We start from the raw sequence: 18,033 nt of genomic DNA, 5'->3' as shown, positions 1-18,033 counted from the left end.
TTAATCGATTTATTTTAGCCTGACCCAACCCAATATTTTTTATTAAAAAACAACCATAATCTCATATCATTTATCTAATTTATTAAAGAGTCGAGTCACCTTCTACTATGGTTATTTTTTATATAAATTATAATAATTTAATATTCAAATTGAAAAATTACTGGCCTTCAATCCACTTAAGAACAAAATTTTAAGATAAGCACATCTGGAACTCATTTGAGTATGTTTAGACTTAAATAGATTCGTAACTCAATTAAGACTTAGTTAAAACTTGTATAAAGTAGCCCGAATGCCCGATTAAAGCATGACATTGATCGACCTGATTTTAAACTACATCATGCCCCCTCAAAACTAAGTCCGCTTACTTAAATATTCACGGTATAGGGTCAGTCCGGTTAAACCTGACCATGACCGGTTCGGCCCGATCGGTTGACACCCCTACCCTTAATCATAAATGAGGAGACTGACTCCATAAAATCTATTGGCAACGATACCACATGGTCTCTCTTTCTCTATTTTGTTTCTATTTCTCTATCGTTTTAATAGTTATCTTTCACGCAGCAATTAAACTTCGATTCCTTTCCTCTGCGTGTGTCTGCGTATGAATTCTCTTCCTAGATAGGGTTCTGATTGATACGCGGCGGAAGATTGAAAAGAGGATTCCGAACGGATACGTAAAAGGAAAATGAAAGAACTTAACCTGCAGCTACTTCGCTTGATCGATCGCGAGTCTTAAGCACGAAATCAAGGTCCGTTTTCCTTTATTTCTCCGATTATTATCCAATTCTGCTTTTAGAATCTTCAGGGCAGGTCAGGCCTGAGGGTTTCATTGTGTCTGATTTGCAGGTTCTTCAATCGCGCGAGTTCTAAACCTGCAACTTTGTGAATTTTGCATGATATTATTAAGCAACTATATAAATCTGATCGTAGCTCGAAAATATTAGGGTTTTGGTTTGGACTGTGTACCTGTAGCGTTTATCTTTTAAGATTTTTCTTTCTATGCAATTCGTTGGAATCGAAAGATGTATAGCAATTTCAAGGAGCAGGCTATAGAATACGTAAAGCAGGCGGTTAATGAAGATAATGCGGGGAATTACAGCAAGGCTTTTCCGCTTTACATGAACGCCTTGGAGTACTTCAAGACCCATTTGAAGTACGAGAAGAATCCTAAGATTAAGGAAGCGATCACTCAGAAATTCACCGAGTATCTCAGGCGGGCGGAGGAGATTCGGGCTGTGCTCGACGATGGAGGGACAGGTCCTGCCTCGAATGGGGATGCAGCTGTCGCTACACGGCCCAAGACCAAGCCCAAGGACGGAGAAGGGGGAGATGGAGAGGATCCTGAGCAATCTAAGCTTAGGGCGGGCCTTAACTCAGCTATAGTAAGGGAGAAGCCGAATGTGAAGTGGAGCGATGTGGCTGGACTTGAGAGCGCCAAACAGGCATTGCAGGAGGCAGTTATCTTGCCTGTGAAATTCCCACAATTTTTTACTGGTTAGTTTCTTTTATTAAATCAATCCAGTATTTGATTTGGGCATCTTTTCCTTATTTCCAGTGACATCTGTAACCATTTTCAGTGTACTTATTGATTTACGAATTTGGGCAAATTGTGCAAGAAGTATTATCACTAGCAGTCTCTCCAAAACCTCTCAAAAAAAGTCCCTAGATGCCCTTCTGGTTTCCATAGAACCGATAATTAAAGTTAAAGGTATCTCTAGGCCAGGAGAAAATTAAAATGTAAATCGTATGGTCTCCGGTTAACTATCCCTAGGGATTTGTGTTGCATGAAATCTTTGAATGGCTTTTGCTTGTGGTAGGCTCTTAGTTAACAAGTTTGGAGTGTTCGTGAGAGAAGAGACATCCTCCCTTTGCCTCTCTTTCTCATTTTGGTTGTATTTATTTGAATAATTGTATGATTTGGGCCCCCAGTAGTTTTAAACATCAACTAGAAAGTAAGAAAGAGAAAAATGAGACATAATTCAGTCTTGTACTCAGGCCAACTTGGCCTTGTCAGAACTACATTGAGTTGGAATTTTTTATCTGATCCGTAGGTCTTCTTTCTGACATTTCATCTGTTTGACAGGGAAATGCGGTAACCCTTATTGCTTTTGCTTAGAATTTCAGGTCCTCATCCCTATCACTTCTATGGTTCTATCAGATCTAATTATAATGCCATATAATTTTATTATATATTTTGAAGTGGTTCTCCACCTATGCTCTCATATTGCCATTCCCAGGCCTGGATAACGTTGGTCTTGGGGAATAGATAGTACTCTGTAGGGGTGAAAGTTTGGCCTTGACAACCCGAATTTTCCTTGGCCCGCCCTAGCCCAAACAGGGCTTGGGCCAAGTTTTTTGACCCTGAGGGTGGGTTAGGGTTGAAAAAGCCCAACCCTAGGTCAGGGTTGGGTCGGGGTCGGGTTGAGGCCTCAGCCCGGCCCAACCCGACCCAAAATTTATCCCTGAATTTTTATATTAGAATTTAGGGCTCGTATTGGTATTTCATTTTTCAATAATTTTTAAATGTATAGGATATGAATGGCAAAAACAGGTCAATCAAGGTTAATCCAATCATTGCAGAAGCTAGGTTCAACCCAACCCGGCCATGACAAGGTCAATTAGGGCCGGTTTGGGTTGGTATGAGCCCGACAGGGTTGGGCCTGAACATGAACCCAACAGGGTAGGGTTGGGTTGGGTTGGGTTGGGCCAAGGTTGAATTTTGAGGACCTAGGGATTATAGGGTTGGCTTAGGGTTTTAAGAATCCCGGCCTTGTTTCACCCCTAGTTCTCTGTATGAAACTAAAGTTTCTATTTGAGATATCTATAGAAATAAGAAATCTGTATAAGATTTCAAAGATTTCGAATTCTCATTGTGGTTTGGGGGTTAATTGATGGTGAAAAGATGCTAAGTTGAAAGCTTATTGTGTGAAGGTCGGGCATTGGAAATGCTATGATGCCCTTTTGCAGCCTACAGTTTTACATGACATTATATTTTACAGGCAAGAGACGACCATGGAGGGCATTTCTTTTATATGGTCCACCTGGTACTGGAAAGTCATACTTGGCAAAGGCTGTTGCAACAGAAGCAGACTCAACATTTTTCAGGTATATTATCCATCATCACATATTAAACCTTTGAAGTTTGATTTGAATATTCAGAAGGTAATCCCATTATTTTCAAATTAATTATTTGAAAAATTCCTCTATGCCTTTTAGATTAATATTTATTTCTATGTTGCCTGTTATTTATTTGTGTGGCTCGTATTTCCATCTTTGTGGAAATTGGATGGCTTGGGTTTGCATACTTAATTGTCTATTGATCTCTTTCCTCTTTTCGGTCCCTGCAGTAAGTATATGTTATAATTGTCATGTCACGACATGCGAAGAGGGGGGTTTGGGAAAGTATTGATGGTTCCATTCACGAGACTTACGATCTTTTGGTTTGTCAGCTGAGATATGTATGACTGTATGAGGGTTCAGGTCTTAAATACTTTTGGATGGCTCAGGTGACAATGAATAGTGTTCTGATTGAACTATAGAAGTATTAGTTTGTTGTGATGGGAATTTTATTAAAGTGGATGCAGTGGGTTGTGAGAGATGGAAAGGATAGTTGTTTAACGGACATCTGATTTATTCTCATCCTGCAGTACCCAATAACCTTGGCATCTCGGGATTCATTTACCTTTCAATGTCTTTTAGCCAATTTAGCAACTTCATCTTTATTTGCAATGGATTAGATGATCTTCCTTCAAAGACCAAATGGTTTCTTTCATTCCTGATCATCCATAAAGCGATAGACAATCAAATTCCTTACTTTTTTGCTTTAATCAATAATCAATTGAGGACCGGAACAGCATTGGTCTCGACTACTTACATACCAGATTTCTAGTTCAGGTGACAGGACCACTGTGTAAGTGTCTCGACAGAGACACCAGAAAATACCTGATTCCTTCTTTTAATTTTTATTTGGATTTCTATTTGTGAGGAATTTTATTGTTGATTATACTGAAAACTGAAAGCTAGTGCCAGTTAAAATTGATCATTATGCCAAGAAGTTCATCTGTTCTATATTTTACATGATTGCAAATTTAGAAGTGAATATATGGTGCTGTTTACTTTCCTCGTGGAATTGAAACTGTCTTTTATGTGCTTAAACTTCTTCCGTGACGTAAAATTCAGGAATGCGTGTAGTATGCATGTGGTTACATTAATTTATTTTGCATTAATTGTGTGCATGTATATTACCATCATCAAATTTGATTAGAAGTCCTGATTGTATTGCTTAATGGATCATATGTCCCTTTTTTGTTTTTTAAACTTTACACTTGGGTACAATCATACACTGGCCATATTTCATTGACTTTGTATTTTGGTGCTTCACACAAATGTTTTGTCTTGATATGTTTTATTTTGCATGTCATCTCTTTAATGGGAAAATTTTGTTTATGTGGTGGTTAATTTTTACAATGTTTTTACTATTTACTTTCTTCTTGGGAATTGTTGTGCATGTGCATAGACTTAGCCTGATAAATTTGACAAAATGTAGCTTGCTGCTCTGTGCAGTATTTCTTCATCAGACTTGGTTTCGAAGTGGATGGGAGAAAGCGAAAAGTTAGTTTCAAACCTGTTTCAAATGGCACGTGAAAGTGCACCCTCAATCATCTTTGTTGATGAAATAGATTCACTATGTGGTCAGCGCGGTGAAGGCAATGAGAGTGAAGCTTCTAGACGTATCAAGACTGAACTTCTTGTTCAGATGCAGGTTCGTAGTGTTGAATGAAAAGTTATGAAGGTGGTGTCTCTTTTTTTATAGGAGTAATGATATCATTCTATTTTTTTTTTATACGACCTTCTCTGTCAAGAACTGAAAACTCAGAAAAGCCCTATACTACTCAACTCCCATCTAGGCCTATTGATGCAGATTTGGTGGATGAATCTGCTGGTGGTGGGTTTCAAATAAGAAACTATAATCTAAACTGTTTATTTGAACAGTATTGATGGGGAGATTCTCTATTGGATCTTTGTAGAACAGTAGCTGCTGTTACAAAGAAGACCAGACACAGCATACTCCAACTAACTCAAAAGGAGCTCTATTGTGGACCCCGGGACCCAGGGATGGAGATGGGCTTGCTGTTCTAGGGTTTTTGGATGAACATGATTTGTTGGAGATGCTCCTGCATCAAGTGTAGCTCCAGTGGTGACTGGAGCTAAATATGGCAATAGAGTTGGTGCTTTATGGTGCAATGTATGCCAAGATGTGTGAAAATGAAACTCTTGAGGGTCTTTCCTTTGATATGGGCCAAGCAATTTGTGCTACATCTATTTTAGATGCCCCCTTGCTAGACTAAGAACAAAAATTAGCTGTTATGAATTTACGCCCCCCCCCCCCCTTTTTTTCTTCTTCTAATTACCAATTACAGTTAAAACTGGAGTGAAGACAAAAGTTTCAAGTTTTGTTAACCTCTCAGGGCAGTAAGAGAATCTAAGTTAGAGGTTTGATAGTGTGTTTGGATGTGGGAGAAATGGGAAAACATGGTGCTTTCTGATATAATCCTTTTTGCTCTCTCTCTCTCTCTCTCTCTCTATTGCTGGGAGTTTGGTGATATCAGTAAAGGGTTTATTTTTTTCAATCGTGGGTGTACCATTTCTTCCAAACATTGGATGCCTTCCCATGATTGGCATCTTAGACGAGTATTTGTTGGGCCATAAAACACCTTGTGATTTATATGTAATGTTTTTACCTTTGATCTGCCAACCCCATTAAGTTGGGATAAGGTTTTGGATGTTGTTTGTTGTTTTTACCTTTGATTACTCTCTTTCAGGGCAATATCACCCCTTTAAGAATGTTATAGATGCATTGGCTTCATGGATCATATATTTGTTTTATGTTGTGTGAAGAGCATTTCTGAATGTAAATTTTTGAGGAATACAAAATTTCTTTGGTTTTTCTTGTGGCATAATGATTGCCCTTAACATTGGAAAGGTAAATTTGAGCTGCTTTTTCTGATTCGAGTTAGTTATCCAATATTTACTTCTGAACTTGTGATCCATAATACATCGTAGCAATGACCATAATTTTTACTTTTCAAGTCATGCTGCATCAAGTGATATGATCATAGAACGAGCTTATGGCCATAATTAAAACCCTTATGGCGATTTGTTTCACAACATGTCTGTTTATATTCTAACTGATTTCATTCCCTCCTTTCTTTTGTGAATAACATTTCAGGGTGTGGGGCACAATGATCAAAAAGTTCTTGTTCTTGCAGCAACAAATACTCCCTATGCTCTGGATCAGGTAAAAAAAAGGGAAATTTATATAGATGACCGAAAGAACTCCTAGGTTAATTTAAAATGTAGGTTTTGATTATGTTTTGGTCCCTTTAGGTGGTATGACACGTGTTGTGGAAATGCTTGAGACATCGTGCTAACTTTTGGAGATGGTATTGAAGTATGTAGATTTTGACTATGTTTGGTCCCTTTAGGTTGTATGACGTGTTGTGATTGTGCTTCAGACCGTGATAATTTTTGGAGACGGTATGGAAAGATTTTATATCTCACAGTAAAAAAGCACAAAAAATAGGCTGGGAACTCGTTTGTGCCATGAAACACTGTGATGGAAGTTTGATGAACACGTGTTAAATAGAATATATGCACTTCTGTTAAAACTTTTAACTGTGAGACTAACACTGAGTTTCAACTCTTATGTGTTGTCATATAATCCACATAAATAAATGCAAAATATTGTCAATTTATGGTTCTGCTGAAAGGATATCTATGTGCTGATATGTGTAGCAGGGTAGTTCAAAGTTTGCCTTCATTTCCTTTACATTTTTCTAATTTTTGGAATTTGAGCAAGGAAATAAGTTCTTTGTTATTATGCTAAAATTTGTCTAGAAATTGCAGAGTCAGTGTGTCATGGATCTAATGCAGTGCTAATCCCAAATCAGTGAAATCCAGTGGGAGATCAGTTTACAAAATATCATAGGAAAAAAAGGACAAAACAAATTTGAAAAGAAAACTAATAACAGAGCAACAGTGGTTCTTATTTGGCCAATAATCAAGTCGAAGTGTCTGATTTTAGTGTATAAGAGAGTTCTGCAAAGTATGATCAAAATATGATGGTTGGATTCACACTTATGGAGTAATCCTACTAGGGGAAGGGTGGGTCAACGACTACAGAATAGATGGACAGAATGGGTGTTCAAATCAATGATCAATTAAGGCTCTAACAGTTAAATAACTGGTAATAGAAAGTAGGAACAGAACAACCAAAACAATTTGGAAATATGAAGATTTAACAAATCCTAGTTGAAGTAGGAACTAGAATTTGATGGGAAGAATAGGATTCAGAACATGGGTTTCCTTTAAAAGCCTCTTCGTTATTGGATAGGATTGTAGCAAATATGAAACTAGAGAGATGGGATGTTTCTTGGGGTGGTTGCCCCTCTCTTAAAATTTCTCAAATCAGAGCCTATGATCCTCTGAAGCTCAACAGCCCTTCTCTCTTCTACCAAAAAAAAAAAAAAAAACTGTTTTACCGTACCGAATTAGAAACTGGTATCATACCGAATAAATCCCATACCGAAACTGTACCGATTCACTACAGTATCGGTATTGGAAAATAGACTTTTTCCCGGTACGATACAGTTTTGGTATATCTACCTTTTGTCTTCGGTACCATACCGGAACCGTACCGAATTGACGCCCCTACTTGTAGTCCATCATTGGACAGATTTAATTTTTGGAATTTGAATGAAGTATTTTGATTTGCTAGTAGTGCTGCTGCGGAGTAGCAATTGCTAGTTGATTCCTCCTTCCCTCTCTTCTCTCCCTTGAACCAGCTCCTTCCTAACGAATCTGATTTCTTCCTTTACATATCTGTCATGATATTTTCTTTTTCTTCTTATGTTCGTGGATTCCATTCCTTGTTTCTTTCTCAATTTATTGCTGTTCTTCTTTTTCCTTTGCTGTTGATGGGAAATTGGGTTTGGGGAAAGATTCTTAGAAGTCACTTGGATCCTCATGGTTCATACTGAGATTCTGGGTGAAGGTTGCCACCCCATAGTTAGCTCAAACCCTAATGCCTTGCATCCCAAGTCCCCTCCTGCTATGAGATAAGAGCCTGTAACCAGGCAGACTCTGAACTTCCGCCAGGTTCTGATTTCTGAAATTTCCCAGAATATATTCCCTGTTATTCCAATCAGATGTCAGTCAGGATTAAGTGGGAGGAAATTGTGAATCTTCCTATTAAGTTTCGTGTTATTTGGACTTGACTTGTGGTTGATGCGTTAATCTGTTGATATCAGCTCTATCGTCTTTAATGTTGGAGTTGTGGGGAAAATTCTTCTTATTTGCTTTTAATGGCAGACCTCTGAAATTACAGAATAGTCCCTACCTTCTAAAGTTAGTTCTATTTAGTCCCCTGTTGCTTTAATTCACAATTTTTACAGAATCGCATAGGTTTTGAACTTCAATCTAATTACACAATTGCCACTCAACCATTAATTTGAAGTTTTTTATCATTCTTGTGGGCCCATAGTGATTTCAAAACAGGATTTGAAACCTGAGATTGCATCAGCTTATATCCACTAAAGTAAGCCCACTTTTGCTGATTTATTTGCATCAGGTTTTGAATACCTCCATGGGTCTGAACAACAAGAATTGAGTAAAAATATCAGTAGATATCAAGAATGCACATTGGAGATACAATTGGACTGACACTTGGCCCAATTAATAAATGGGCTTTTGTTGTTTTGTCCTATTAATGCATCATTCAATCTCAAGCATGGATCCTGGACCCAATGGGCTTGTGCAACCCTTGTCAGCACCAGTTCAGATCCACTTAGCCCACCTGCCTGCCCACTCGAACCCAAGTGAACTACATTATTGCCTGGTTAACATATTGTTACTTTTTAATCGGTTTTTTATGCCGTCATTTATTTTATTTTAAGTTTTAGTGTGCCCTGCTGAATCTTGCAGATTATAAACAAGCAGGGCTTGGTCATGTCTACCCTTGCCCATTTAATAAATGGGTTGGTTTGGGCTGCACATGTAGCCTGAGACACCTTACTTAACCCTCTAAAGCTCCTGAGAACCCCAGTGCCAATCCTATATACTGGAACGCACATCTTTGTTTTGACTATGTATTTATATTACCTTTTTAGTGACAGTAGTTCGTTTTCTGGGATAAACAACTTTAAGAAAACATATATATAGCTGAACTATGGATGGGTAAGTGCATGCATGTAGGTAGAGGACAATTCATTTACGTTTTTACGGGATCATGTGAATGACTATTGTATTGCTGTGTCTAATAGAAAGTGAATTACAGGCCATCCGTCGACGATTTGACAAGCGGATATACATTCCTCTTCCCGATTTGAAGGCTAGGCAGCACATGTTCAAGGTATTAGAGCTTGTTGCTGAACTCTTTTTTATGTTCAGATAGTGAATCTTGTTGCAATCAGTTTTCTTGACCCACTTGGTCCCTTCTTTATGTACTCACTGCATGGATAGACTATTAGACTTAAAAGAGAGGTTGCCATGATTGACATTCTGTTAACATCTGATTTCTACTTGTACATCTAGGGGATGGTGTCTCTTGTTGCAATCAAAGTCCTAAGACAAAGCTTTTGTAGCCAACGACTAATTGACATTTCTCTTCTGTTCACAATTGATTTCTGCAGGTACATTTAGGGGATACCCCACACAACTTAACTGAAAGTGACTTCGAGCACTTAGCCCGTAGGACAGAGGGGTTCTCAGGTTCAGATATTTCAGTTTGTGTGAGTGCCCATCTTTTATTAGATGTTTCTTTTTCTATTTCTCTGTAATCATCCTTCCATCCTGTTCTTCTTCTGTCTCCTACTGATAGAATTATTGGCTGTTGCCTTTTTATTGATGCCATTCTCCTCCACCGACAGGTTAAGGATGTCCTCTTTGAACCAGTACGTAAAACCCAGGATGCTATGTTCTTTATAAAGGCATCTGATGATATGTGGGTTCCATGTGGACCAAAGCAGCCAGGAGCTGTGCAGATCACCATGCAGGAGCTTGCAGGAAAGGGCCTTGCTTCAAAGGTATGGATTGATGGACAATAATAGCAGAAGTCCATGGGTAGTGGCACTCTATCCAGCATCCTTTCTTGTCTTTGTTTATTTGTGAATTAAATGACTGCTCCTCACTAGTAACTAATGCATTCACAGATTCTTCCACCACCAATCACAAGAACAGACTTTGATAAAGTGCTTGCAAGGCAGAAGCCGACTGTGAGCAAAACTGATCTTGAGGTGCATGAGAGATTCACGAAGGAATTTGGAGAGGAGGGTTGATTGATTTGAAGTGGAAGAGGACACTAAGCTGGTTGTGAGAACAGGAGCTGTAATTTTTATCTTTATTACCATTGTTAAACTCCCATCTGTACAAGGAGAAATGCTTGTGTTGGCATTTCATACTTCTATAAAAATTTGTTTGTTTATACCAGGTTAACAGTGCACTGCTACCACTACTATACCATTACAACCCTGAATATTAATGGCTGGTTTAATATTTGTTTAAACACGTAGTTAGCACCTGTCAACTGCCTTGTTTGGAGGTGGACTGAAAATTTGATGGCTTGTCATTACTTAGCACTTGAACAAGTGTCTAGGTTAGAGTTGGACTGAAAATTTATTGATGTGTCATTAGTTCAATGAACAAATTGTTTTCCTGTCAAAACAAAGTTCTACAACATTGCTCATACAAATATCACTACGTTTCCTAGTCCTCGCCATATTGGCTAAAACAAGAGCTGGATGAATAAGACGCCTATCCTTTTGAAGAACAGAGACAAAACCCATTGAGTGAAATGAAGCATCAATAACATGGTGGTAAGAAAAAATCTTCCACGGCCAGGGATGATCCTGTGACAATGCAAATCAGTCTACATTAGGCTATTCACAGCCAATGTGGATTATTACTTATGCCTTTCATGTGGAATCCCGATAGATTACTCTTGCCTCAGCCTGTTGTGCACACCTTGCATGGTCAAAATCCATACATGCCTCGAGAAATTGTTGGTTAGAAATAATCAGCACCCCGACCTGCTTCCTTGGTATGAGGATCAAGGCTTCCATCCGTGATGACTATTGGATGATCTATGGTAGAAAGTTTCAGGTAATAGAAGGGTGGGAGAGAACGGAGTAAGAGCTGGGTAGGTTTTGAATCTTTTGAGAAAGGCTCAAAGCTTAGATGGAGTTCTTGTTCCCATCTGGAGATTGAAGGATGGTGTTGGGTTGGGTCTTTCTTTACGAAAAAAATCATGTTGTTCCTGATGCCCAAAGGAAATAGGTGGTAATCATGATAGAGATACGTGGGTTCAGTAGCAGATTTTTCAGTGACCCGGCTAGAGCCATGAACTTTTTCAGTTCGAAGGCCAAGGGAACTTGCGGCCCATATCCTCTTTCAGAAATTGCGACATTGCATGAAAGGAAGAGATGCCATTCCGTCTCCTCAAGATTACACAGGCAACACTTGTCATCAAGGTTTTGAAATTTTGCGTTTACATTTTGTATCAAGGCCCTCTCACAAGGGTTTTCCATAGAAAGTTCATAAATTTGGGGTGGAGTGGAAGTTTCCAGATCTTACTCCACACCACCTTGTCAGAGTGAAAGTGTTGTCCAGATTGGAGGCTCTGAAAAGAGGCGGGAACTTTTGTTGAAAGCCAGCGAGATTTTGTGAGGGGTGAACACATGATTCTCTGTGATGGTAGTGGATAGTGGCATTTTTGGTGATGGTGTATGCAAGAACATTATGAAGATACTATCAAACACCGATTTCATGATATGTTTATTAATAACAATTCATAAACTTTACAGTATGCTGGGTGTGGTGTGATTGAAGCGGGAACTTGATGAGACTCCAGGTCAGGAATTCATGGGACTTTCCAAATGTTAATAGTCTTCCCGTCCCCAACTCTCCAATAAAGTGCTTTTTCTAGGTCAGGACTTGATCAGATCTGTGGGGTACAACTTTATGCATATGAGGTCGGGTAACCCAGGACACTGTCGAAATTCACCAAGTTTTTTCAGTTTGATTTATCAAATTCCCTTTCGCAGAAACTTATCCATGCATCAGGATAGTTTTGTTCATTCAGACAGTAGAGACTAGAGAGCACTGTAAATAATGGAAGTTCTTTCCAACCTCGCCTCATGCTGTTTTTCTTGAGAAATGGTGCATGCAAGGCAGAGACAAGAATAGCATGTCTATAAAGTTACAAAGAAATACAGTAGCATCCAGTATTCAAATTCAAACTCGGACCAGGAAATCTTCACATTCTCCCGTACTTCATCTCACTTTCTCAAATTTGTTGATCAAGTTAATAGCAGATTTGCTCCCACCCTAAATCAGATGGTTGGCCTTGGTCGACCCCTGCTGTATTTTGGTGGGTTTACCTTGGCAACATCAACAACAATCATCCAACCGTTGATGATCTACAGGCAACAACCAACAGAAAAGTGGGAAGGACTAAGTACATATTTTCTAACTGAACTATAAATCAAAGTGAAAACAAAACCAATAGTCTTTACTTTACCTTGCCATTCATCTCTTTTAATGCAGCACCTGCTGCTTCTTCTGTGGTATATTCAATGAAAGCATAACCCTTGGACCTTTTAGATATCTTATCCATTATAATTTTAACTGCCAAGAGTAAAGTATGCAATTAGCATTTTGTTATGCTGTACAATGGTTCACTAGTAATCCTGCCCTCACTTTTTTAATCTCTCATCTATAAACAAATCCAGGCCTTTTTCTACTTGTGCAAATGGTAGCCAAAAATACCTTCCACAAGCTCACCAAAGCTTTCAAATGCTGCACGCAATGTTTTCTCTGATGTGTAAAAGGAAAGGCCTTGAAAAGGAAAGAAAATTATTTCAGAAGTCTGTTGACTGATAAACAATCTTTTGCATTATGGAAGGGGAAAAAAAAGGGCTAGCAGCATTATCTTAACACGATGAACAAGATTACAAATACAAATGACTATTCTAACTGCCTTTTACAATCAACCAAGTGAAGACTTGAGAACAATATTAATTTTTTTCATAATAAAAAATATTTAATTGGTTAGGACTGCTTTTCGGTTTGAGTACATGTTTCAGAAGTTCTCATGCAAGACGAGAAGATGGTAAATAACATCACAATTTTAGAGCAAGAATTATATAGCAAAACTCATGATTGGCTACAACAGAACAAGTAGTATGGTGACCTTTAACTGTTAAGAATAAGCAGGCTCCAGATGGAGTCCTATAACTCAGGAGCGAAATTTTCATCCAATCAAAAAGATAAAAGTTTCAGAACAATGCAAGCATAAACAACTGCTTTCTTTCTTCTGATAAAATAAAATCGAGACTTTTATTTCAGCCTTCCATCAAGAACGAATGTGCAGTACAGTATTCAGTTGAGATATTGTGACAATATTGGCACTAGAAGCATTCCAGTCCACAACAAATGATTCATGACTGGTGTGGTGGTGTTTGAATTGCGATTCTTAAGACTTCAAAGAAAGGCAGTGTTGCCTTTGGTATTCCCATAAATTTGAAACAAGGATATAGTACAGGGTGGCAATATCGCAGACAAAGGAGTGTCCCAATCCATTGATCAACACCTAATGCAGTTCAAGGTTCTAGAAAGCAATCTAGGACAAAGAACTACAATCAAAACTTATAGAAGTTGGTAGAATCAGGTTATGGATAGATATTAAGAGAAATTGAATAATTCACAAATCAACAGACAGATCTGACTGAAAAACCTTGTCGAGTATAATAAAGGCTTAACAGATCTATCAATTGATATAAGAATCTTGAAAATCAGAGATCTTTGAATGGATGAAACCCAGCTAGCTTAAAATTCAAGCTACTAGCAATAGCTCGGAAAATACTGCAGAATTAAGGAACAGATCTGGGGTTGATCCCATAAATTGCAGAACTTCAGATTTGTAGTTCAGATTTAATAATCAGCAAGAAATAGTTAGGATTTGGAAATCGATATTTTAGTATAGAAGAGAAGAATATTAGAAGAAATCAAAGAAAAGTAGAAGCATTAGAGGAAAAGAAGAAGAGAGAGATTATGATAGGATAAAAAAAAGAAGAGGAATAAGAACAGTAATTGAGAGATATCACAAACTATAGAAGGACCAGAACTATAAGAAGAATAGAAGCACAATCGGCCAAATTGAGACCCATATACAGTTCTGTACTAAAATAATGCTTAATTATGAGGGGCATTACATATATGAGAAAAGTCTGGGCACACCACCAGGGTGCCCAGGCTGTCTTTTTCTCTCCCACCCCCTTGGTAAGGACCACCGTTGCCCCTCCCCATGCCACCCGCACATTGGTCCATAGCTGACAAGAGGTATATATTGCTTCAATCAATGATTTGGTGATTCACTGGATGGTCAAAGTGATCTGCTAATTACATACACATTTATTTACAATCTAAATCTAAAGTGCCACAAAATGGAATTAATTTGAACAGTAGTACAATAGAGAACATGATATTTCAAAATGCTAATTGGTATGTTACAGTTTGGTCAAATAATTGTTTTGCTTTCAAGGTCAACATTTATAAGGCATCCTAGCAATTTTAATTGAAAGAGCCTCCACCCCAAACTGTTAAAGGATAGCTTTTGGCCGCACAATTTGACAACTGCAGAAAGCCATATGCCCAACCTTACATTTCCAAAATTTCATGTCCAGATATCATAACAGTGAATTATATTTAAGAAATGTATCCACACGCACCTGAACTCAGCTCTTCAAGAGCAATGGAGCACAAGAATAGAATTTCGGTTGACTAAATGGGACATATGCTAAACTAAATGAAATGCAGAACTGAGAAACCCACCAGTAACAAAAAGCCTTTTTGTTTTTATACTGGGTGTCTGATTGGCATCTGAAGAGTCCAGCGTAGCAGTTGACTCCTTTGATTTTTCATTACCTGGAGAATCACATAAAATAATGCTAAGTTAGAACTGCACAGTTGAATGTTTTTAAGCAAACTTAATGACATTTAAAGGCATATCATGGTGCCTTTTAATGCCAGCAAGACTTGAGAAATAGATAGCTTGTGAATAATCATCAAACTTTTAATAACTCTTATCTAAGCCTATTTTTCCTTCCTCATTCATATAGGGAAGCAAATACCAGTAAAGGACGAATTAGTAACCTAGAAATCAATATTTATAAGTACCGTTACCACCACACAAAGCATGAGATCAGAGTTACATACTAAGAACACAGACAGGTAATCAAAATTGTAGGTAACAGCATCCGTTAATCTTAACTGCTGTTCCAAGGTCTTTTAATCATCACTGGATTGATCTGCCAGTATTTCTTTTTTGGACAAAAGACGAACTGTAATATTATTAGTCAGATGATCTAACAGCAAATTTATTTTTGATGGTTTTGTTTTAGCTTCATAGATAGAAATCAGGATTCTATAAAGATGGAGCCTTGACTTGAATCACAATGGTCAAGCTCATTAGTTCTGCATATTGTTCATTCATCCCAACCCCCCCCCCCCCCCCCCCAAAATTTTTTCCCCACAAACTGTGAAGTATTAACAAAACTAAGAGTTGAACCAAACCTCCATAATTCTTGTTCTCTGACTCAAAATTTACATCAGGCAAAACAAATGAAACACCAGGAACACCTGCACCATGCAGAGCTGTTTCACATACCCACATCATAAACATAACAAGAGGGAGAACATATCAAAGGGCAAAGAGAGAGAGAGAGACCAGCTAGTTCCTGAGCACACTCTTCATTGAGTTCACAACAGAATCCAAAATTATTTTTCCAAGAAATATGATATATACACATTTGAGCATCCTTCTCACTGTACAAAAAAATCAGCAGGATGTTAGGGATAGAAAGAACAGTCAAAGAACCGGAACGTAAAGGAAAAAAGAATCAAATAAATCCTTAAGCATCAGTACTTACTACCCCAAAACTTTTGTCAGTATTTGAACATAATAATCTACCATCTGGGCCTTCGTAACAACTTCAACGGCTGGTTTCTCCATTCGAACAAGCCAGTACTTGGAATTCCCCCCAGGAAACAAAAGAGAAGTTCCACCTTCTGAATTGGATAGTCGACCCAATTGAAGGTCTGAGAAACTGTAATCTTTTTTAGAAGAGTTAATATCTGGGTCTGGCCTAACGGATAACACCTCTGGTAGACCTACATTACAAGTATCCGAAAGAATATTATCATCTTTGCTTCTTTCTGAACGTGACCTCAAAACCAAAGCTCCATCGAGATTAACGATGAGATGGATAACAGAGGAGAGATAAAGAGGGCCAGGAGATTATCAATTCTAACAGCAAAAGAGAGAAACTTACTAGCGAGCTGACGAGAAGTCTCTTCATCAATATCGCAGCAGAAGCCAAAATTGGTCTCCCAAGACCCATCGTAAATACACATTTGAGCTTCCTTTTCGCTGGTCAACCAAAACAAACGTCGAATTCAGACAGAAAAGCTGAGAACATCTGAAGAAAATGTAAAATAATGAAAGAGAAGGAAATATGAACAAGACTAGCTCACTGAGCGAGGAGGAAGAACTTTGACAGCCGACCTTCCCGAAACCTTAGTTAGGGTTTTGACGTAGTAGTTGATGATTTCCGATTTGGAGCGAAGCCCATCTGGGAGTTTCTCCATGAGAACTATCCAGTGATGTTGGTCACCTGCGGTAGAAGACAATGGCAGAAAATCCGAAGTTGCTGTCGTTGCTGCTGCTGCTGCTGCTGCAGATGTTGTTGTAGGTAGAGAAGAAAAAGAAGAGGATAGAATTGGGTGGGTAAGGTGGTTCTTAGAGGAAGTGAGTCTGCAACCATTTCTCTTGTTGTTGTTTGATAAGGTGGATACTTTGATTACTAAGGGGAAGAGATGGATGACATGGGTTGTCCAGGTATTGAGTGGTTCAAATGTAATGGTTTGTGCACCGTTGAAGGTGGCGGTGGTGGAAGAGAGGAACTTCATTTCTCCCGCCGAGCTTTCAGTTCATGCCCACACCCCACCAATCCTGAATCCAATACCCTTTCATCCGTTCTTGTGATTCTAAGGGAACATGTAGGTGGTCTTTGCTCTAATCTTCTCCTGCTGGGAATTTGGGTTCCCTCTTTAATATTTCCCTCCACAATATCCAAAACATGAAAATTATATATCATAATCATGGCCTATAGAAATCGTTCCGGTATAAAATTAAAAAAAAAAAAAAAAAAAAAAAAAAAAAAAAAAATGTTCATCGTCGCCTGTATTTTTATTTGGTTAGCCAGAAAATAGGTTGAAATCGTCTGTAATTCCGATCTCGTACAATTCCGTGCAATACAACCTTCAGACGGTGATACGTGTATTGATACCAATACAATAGTTCAGATCTAATACAACTAATAAAACATTAAATTAGTGAAGAGGCATTTAAATCAGATCTGGACCATTGTATTGGTATCAATACACGTGTCACCGTCTGAAGGTGGTATTACACGGAATTGTATGAGATCGGAATTGCAGACGATTTTTTTCCCCAGAAAATCTACCACATGACATATTAAATTCAACCCAAAATTTATAATTGGATAGAACCCTAAATCTCTCCGTTTACATGTCGAATTTCAGCCTAAACAGAGTTTGGCAAGCAGCAATATGGACGAAAGACTACATGGTAATAGTCCAAATATTGTCAGCATGATTAAACATACATAGGAATCTATCCCAATACACATAGATAGTATGATAAAAATTTGAGTTTAGGACAAAAATTTTGAACCAGCAGATGTTATGAAGTAGAATTTTTTCCTTTTTCTTTTTTAATCAGCATAAGATCGACCAATCCGTTTTGGTATTGACCAACACTGGTACTGGATTAGTAATAAAATAGAAGCAGAGGGTAAAATGATCAAAATAAGGTATAATACCGATACCTTTAAGTGCAAAACCATCTGATACATATCATACACAATATCAATTTCGATTTCAAAATTGACTGATACC

The 18,033-nt window shown here is 38.2% G+C and overlaps 2 protein-coding genes across 3 annotated transcripts; one reads left to right on the top strand and one right to left on the bottom strand.

The window, feature by feature from the left end:
• The first annotated feature begins 486 nt into the window (after nucleotides 1–486).
• On the top strand, nucleotides 487–10,561 carry LOC122087078 (protein SUPPRESSOR OF K(+) TRANSPORT GROWTH DEFECT 1). The gene is made up of 9 exons (XM_042656063.1): nucleotides 487–749; nucleotides 847–1,494; nucleotides 3,000–3,105; nucleotides 4,564–4,762; nucleotides 6,230–6,298; nucleotides 9,335–9,409; nucleotides 9,690–9,788; nucleotides 9,927–10,082; nucleotides 10,209–10,561. Exons 2-9 carry the CDS (start codon nucleotides 1,023–1,025, stop codon nucleotides 10,332–10,334), a joined length of 1,302 nt encoding a protein of 433 aa, XP_042511997.1. The 5' UTR covers nucleotides 487–749; nucleotides 847–1,022; the 3' UTR covers nucleotides 10,335–10,561.
• A 1,492-nt stretch (nucleotides 10,562–12,053) lies between these two features.
• LOC122085567 (organelle RRM domain-containing protein 1, chloroplastic) lies at nucleotides 12,054–17,196 on the bottom strand. Of its 2 annotated transcripts, XM_042654042.1 has the most exons (9): nucleotides 16,619–17,195; nucleotides 16,386–16,483; nucleotides 15,984–16,224; nucleotides 15,782–15,879; nucleotides 15,628–15,693; nucleotides 14,887–14,979; nucleotides 12,823–12,891; nucleotides 12,575–12,681; nucleotides 12,054–12,473 (listed from the first exon to the last, which is right to left on the bottom strand). In XM_042654042.1, the coding sequence occupies exons 1-9, from the start codon at nucleotides 17,020–17,022 to the stop codon at nucleotides 12,387–12,389; spliced, it is 1,263 nt and encodes a 420-aa protein (XP_042509976.1). In that variant the 5' UTR covers nucleotides 17,023–17,195; the 3' UTR covers nucleotides 12,054–12,386. The 2 variants fall into 2 exon arrangements, with proteins under 2 accessions (XP_042509976.1, XP_042509977.1); XM_042654043.1 differs by lacking the exon at nucleotides 15,628–15,693 and having other exon boundaries at nucleotides 16,619–17,196.
• Between the last annotated feature and the right edge of the window lie 837 nt (nucleotides 17,197–18,033).

The sequence above is a fragment of the Macadamia integrifolia genome, chromosome 8 (genome assembly GCF_013358625.1).
Source record: "Macadamia integrifolia cultivar HAES 741 chromosome 8, SCU_Mint_v3, whole genome shotgun sequence".
Classification (NCBI taxonomy): domain Eukaryota; kingdom Viridiplantae; phylum Streptophyta; class Magnoliopsida; order Proteales; family Proteaceae; genus Macadamia; species Macadamia integrifolia.
The sequence above is the reverse complement of the archived record's forward strand: the minus strand, read 5'-3'. Positions and strand labels throughout refer to the sequence as shown.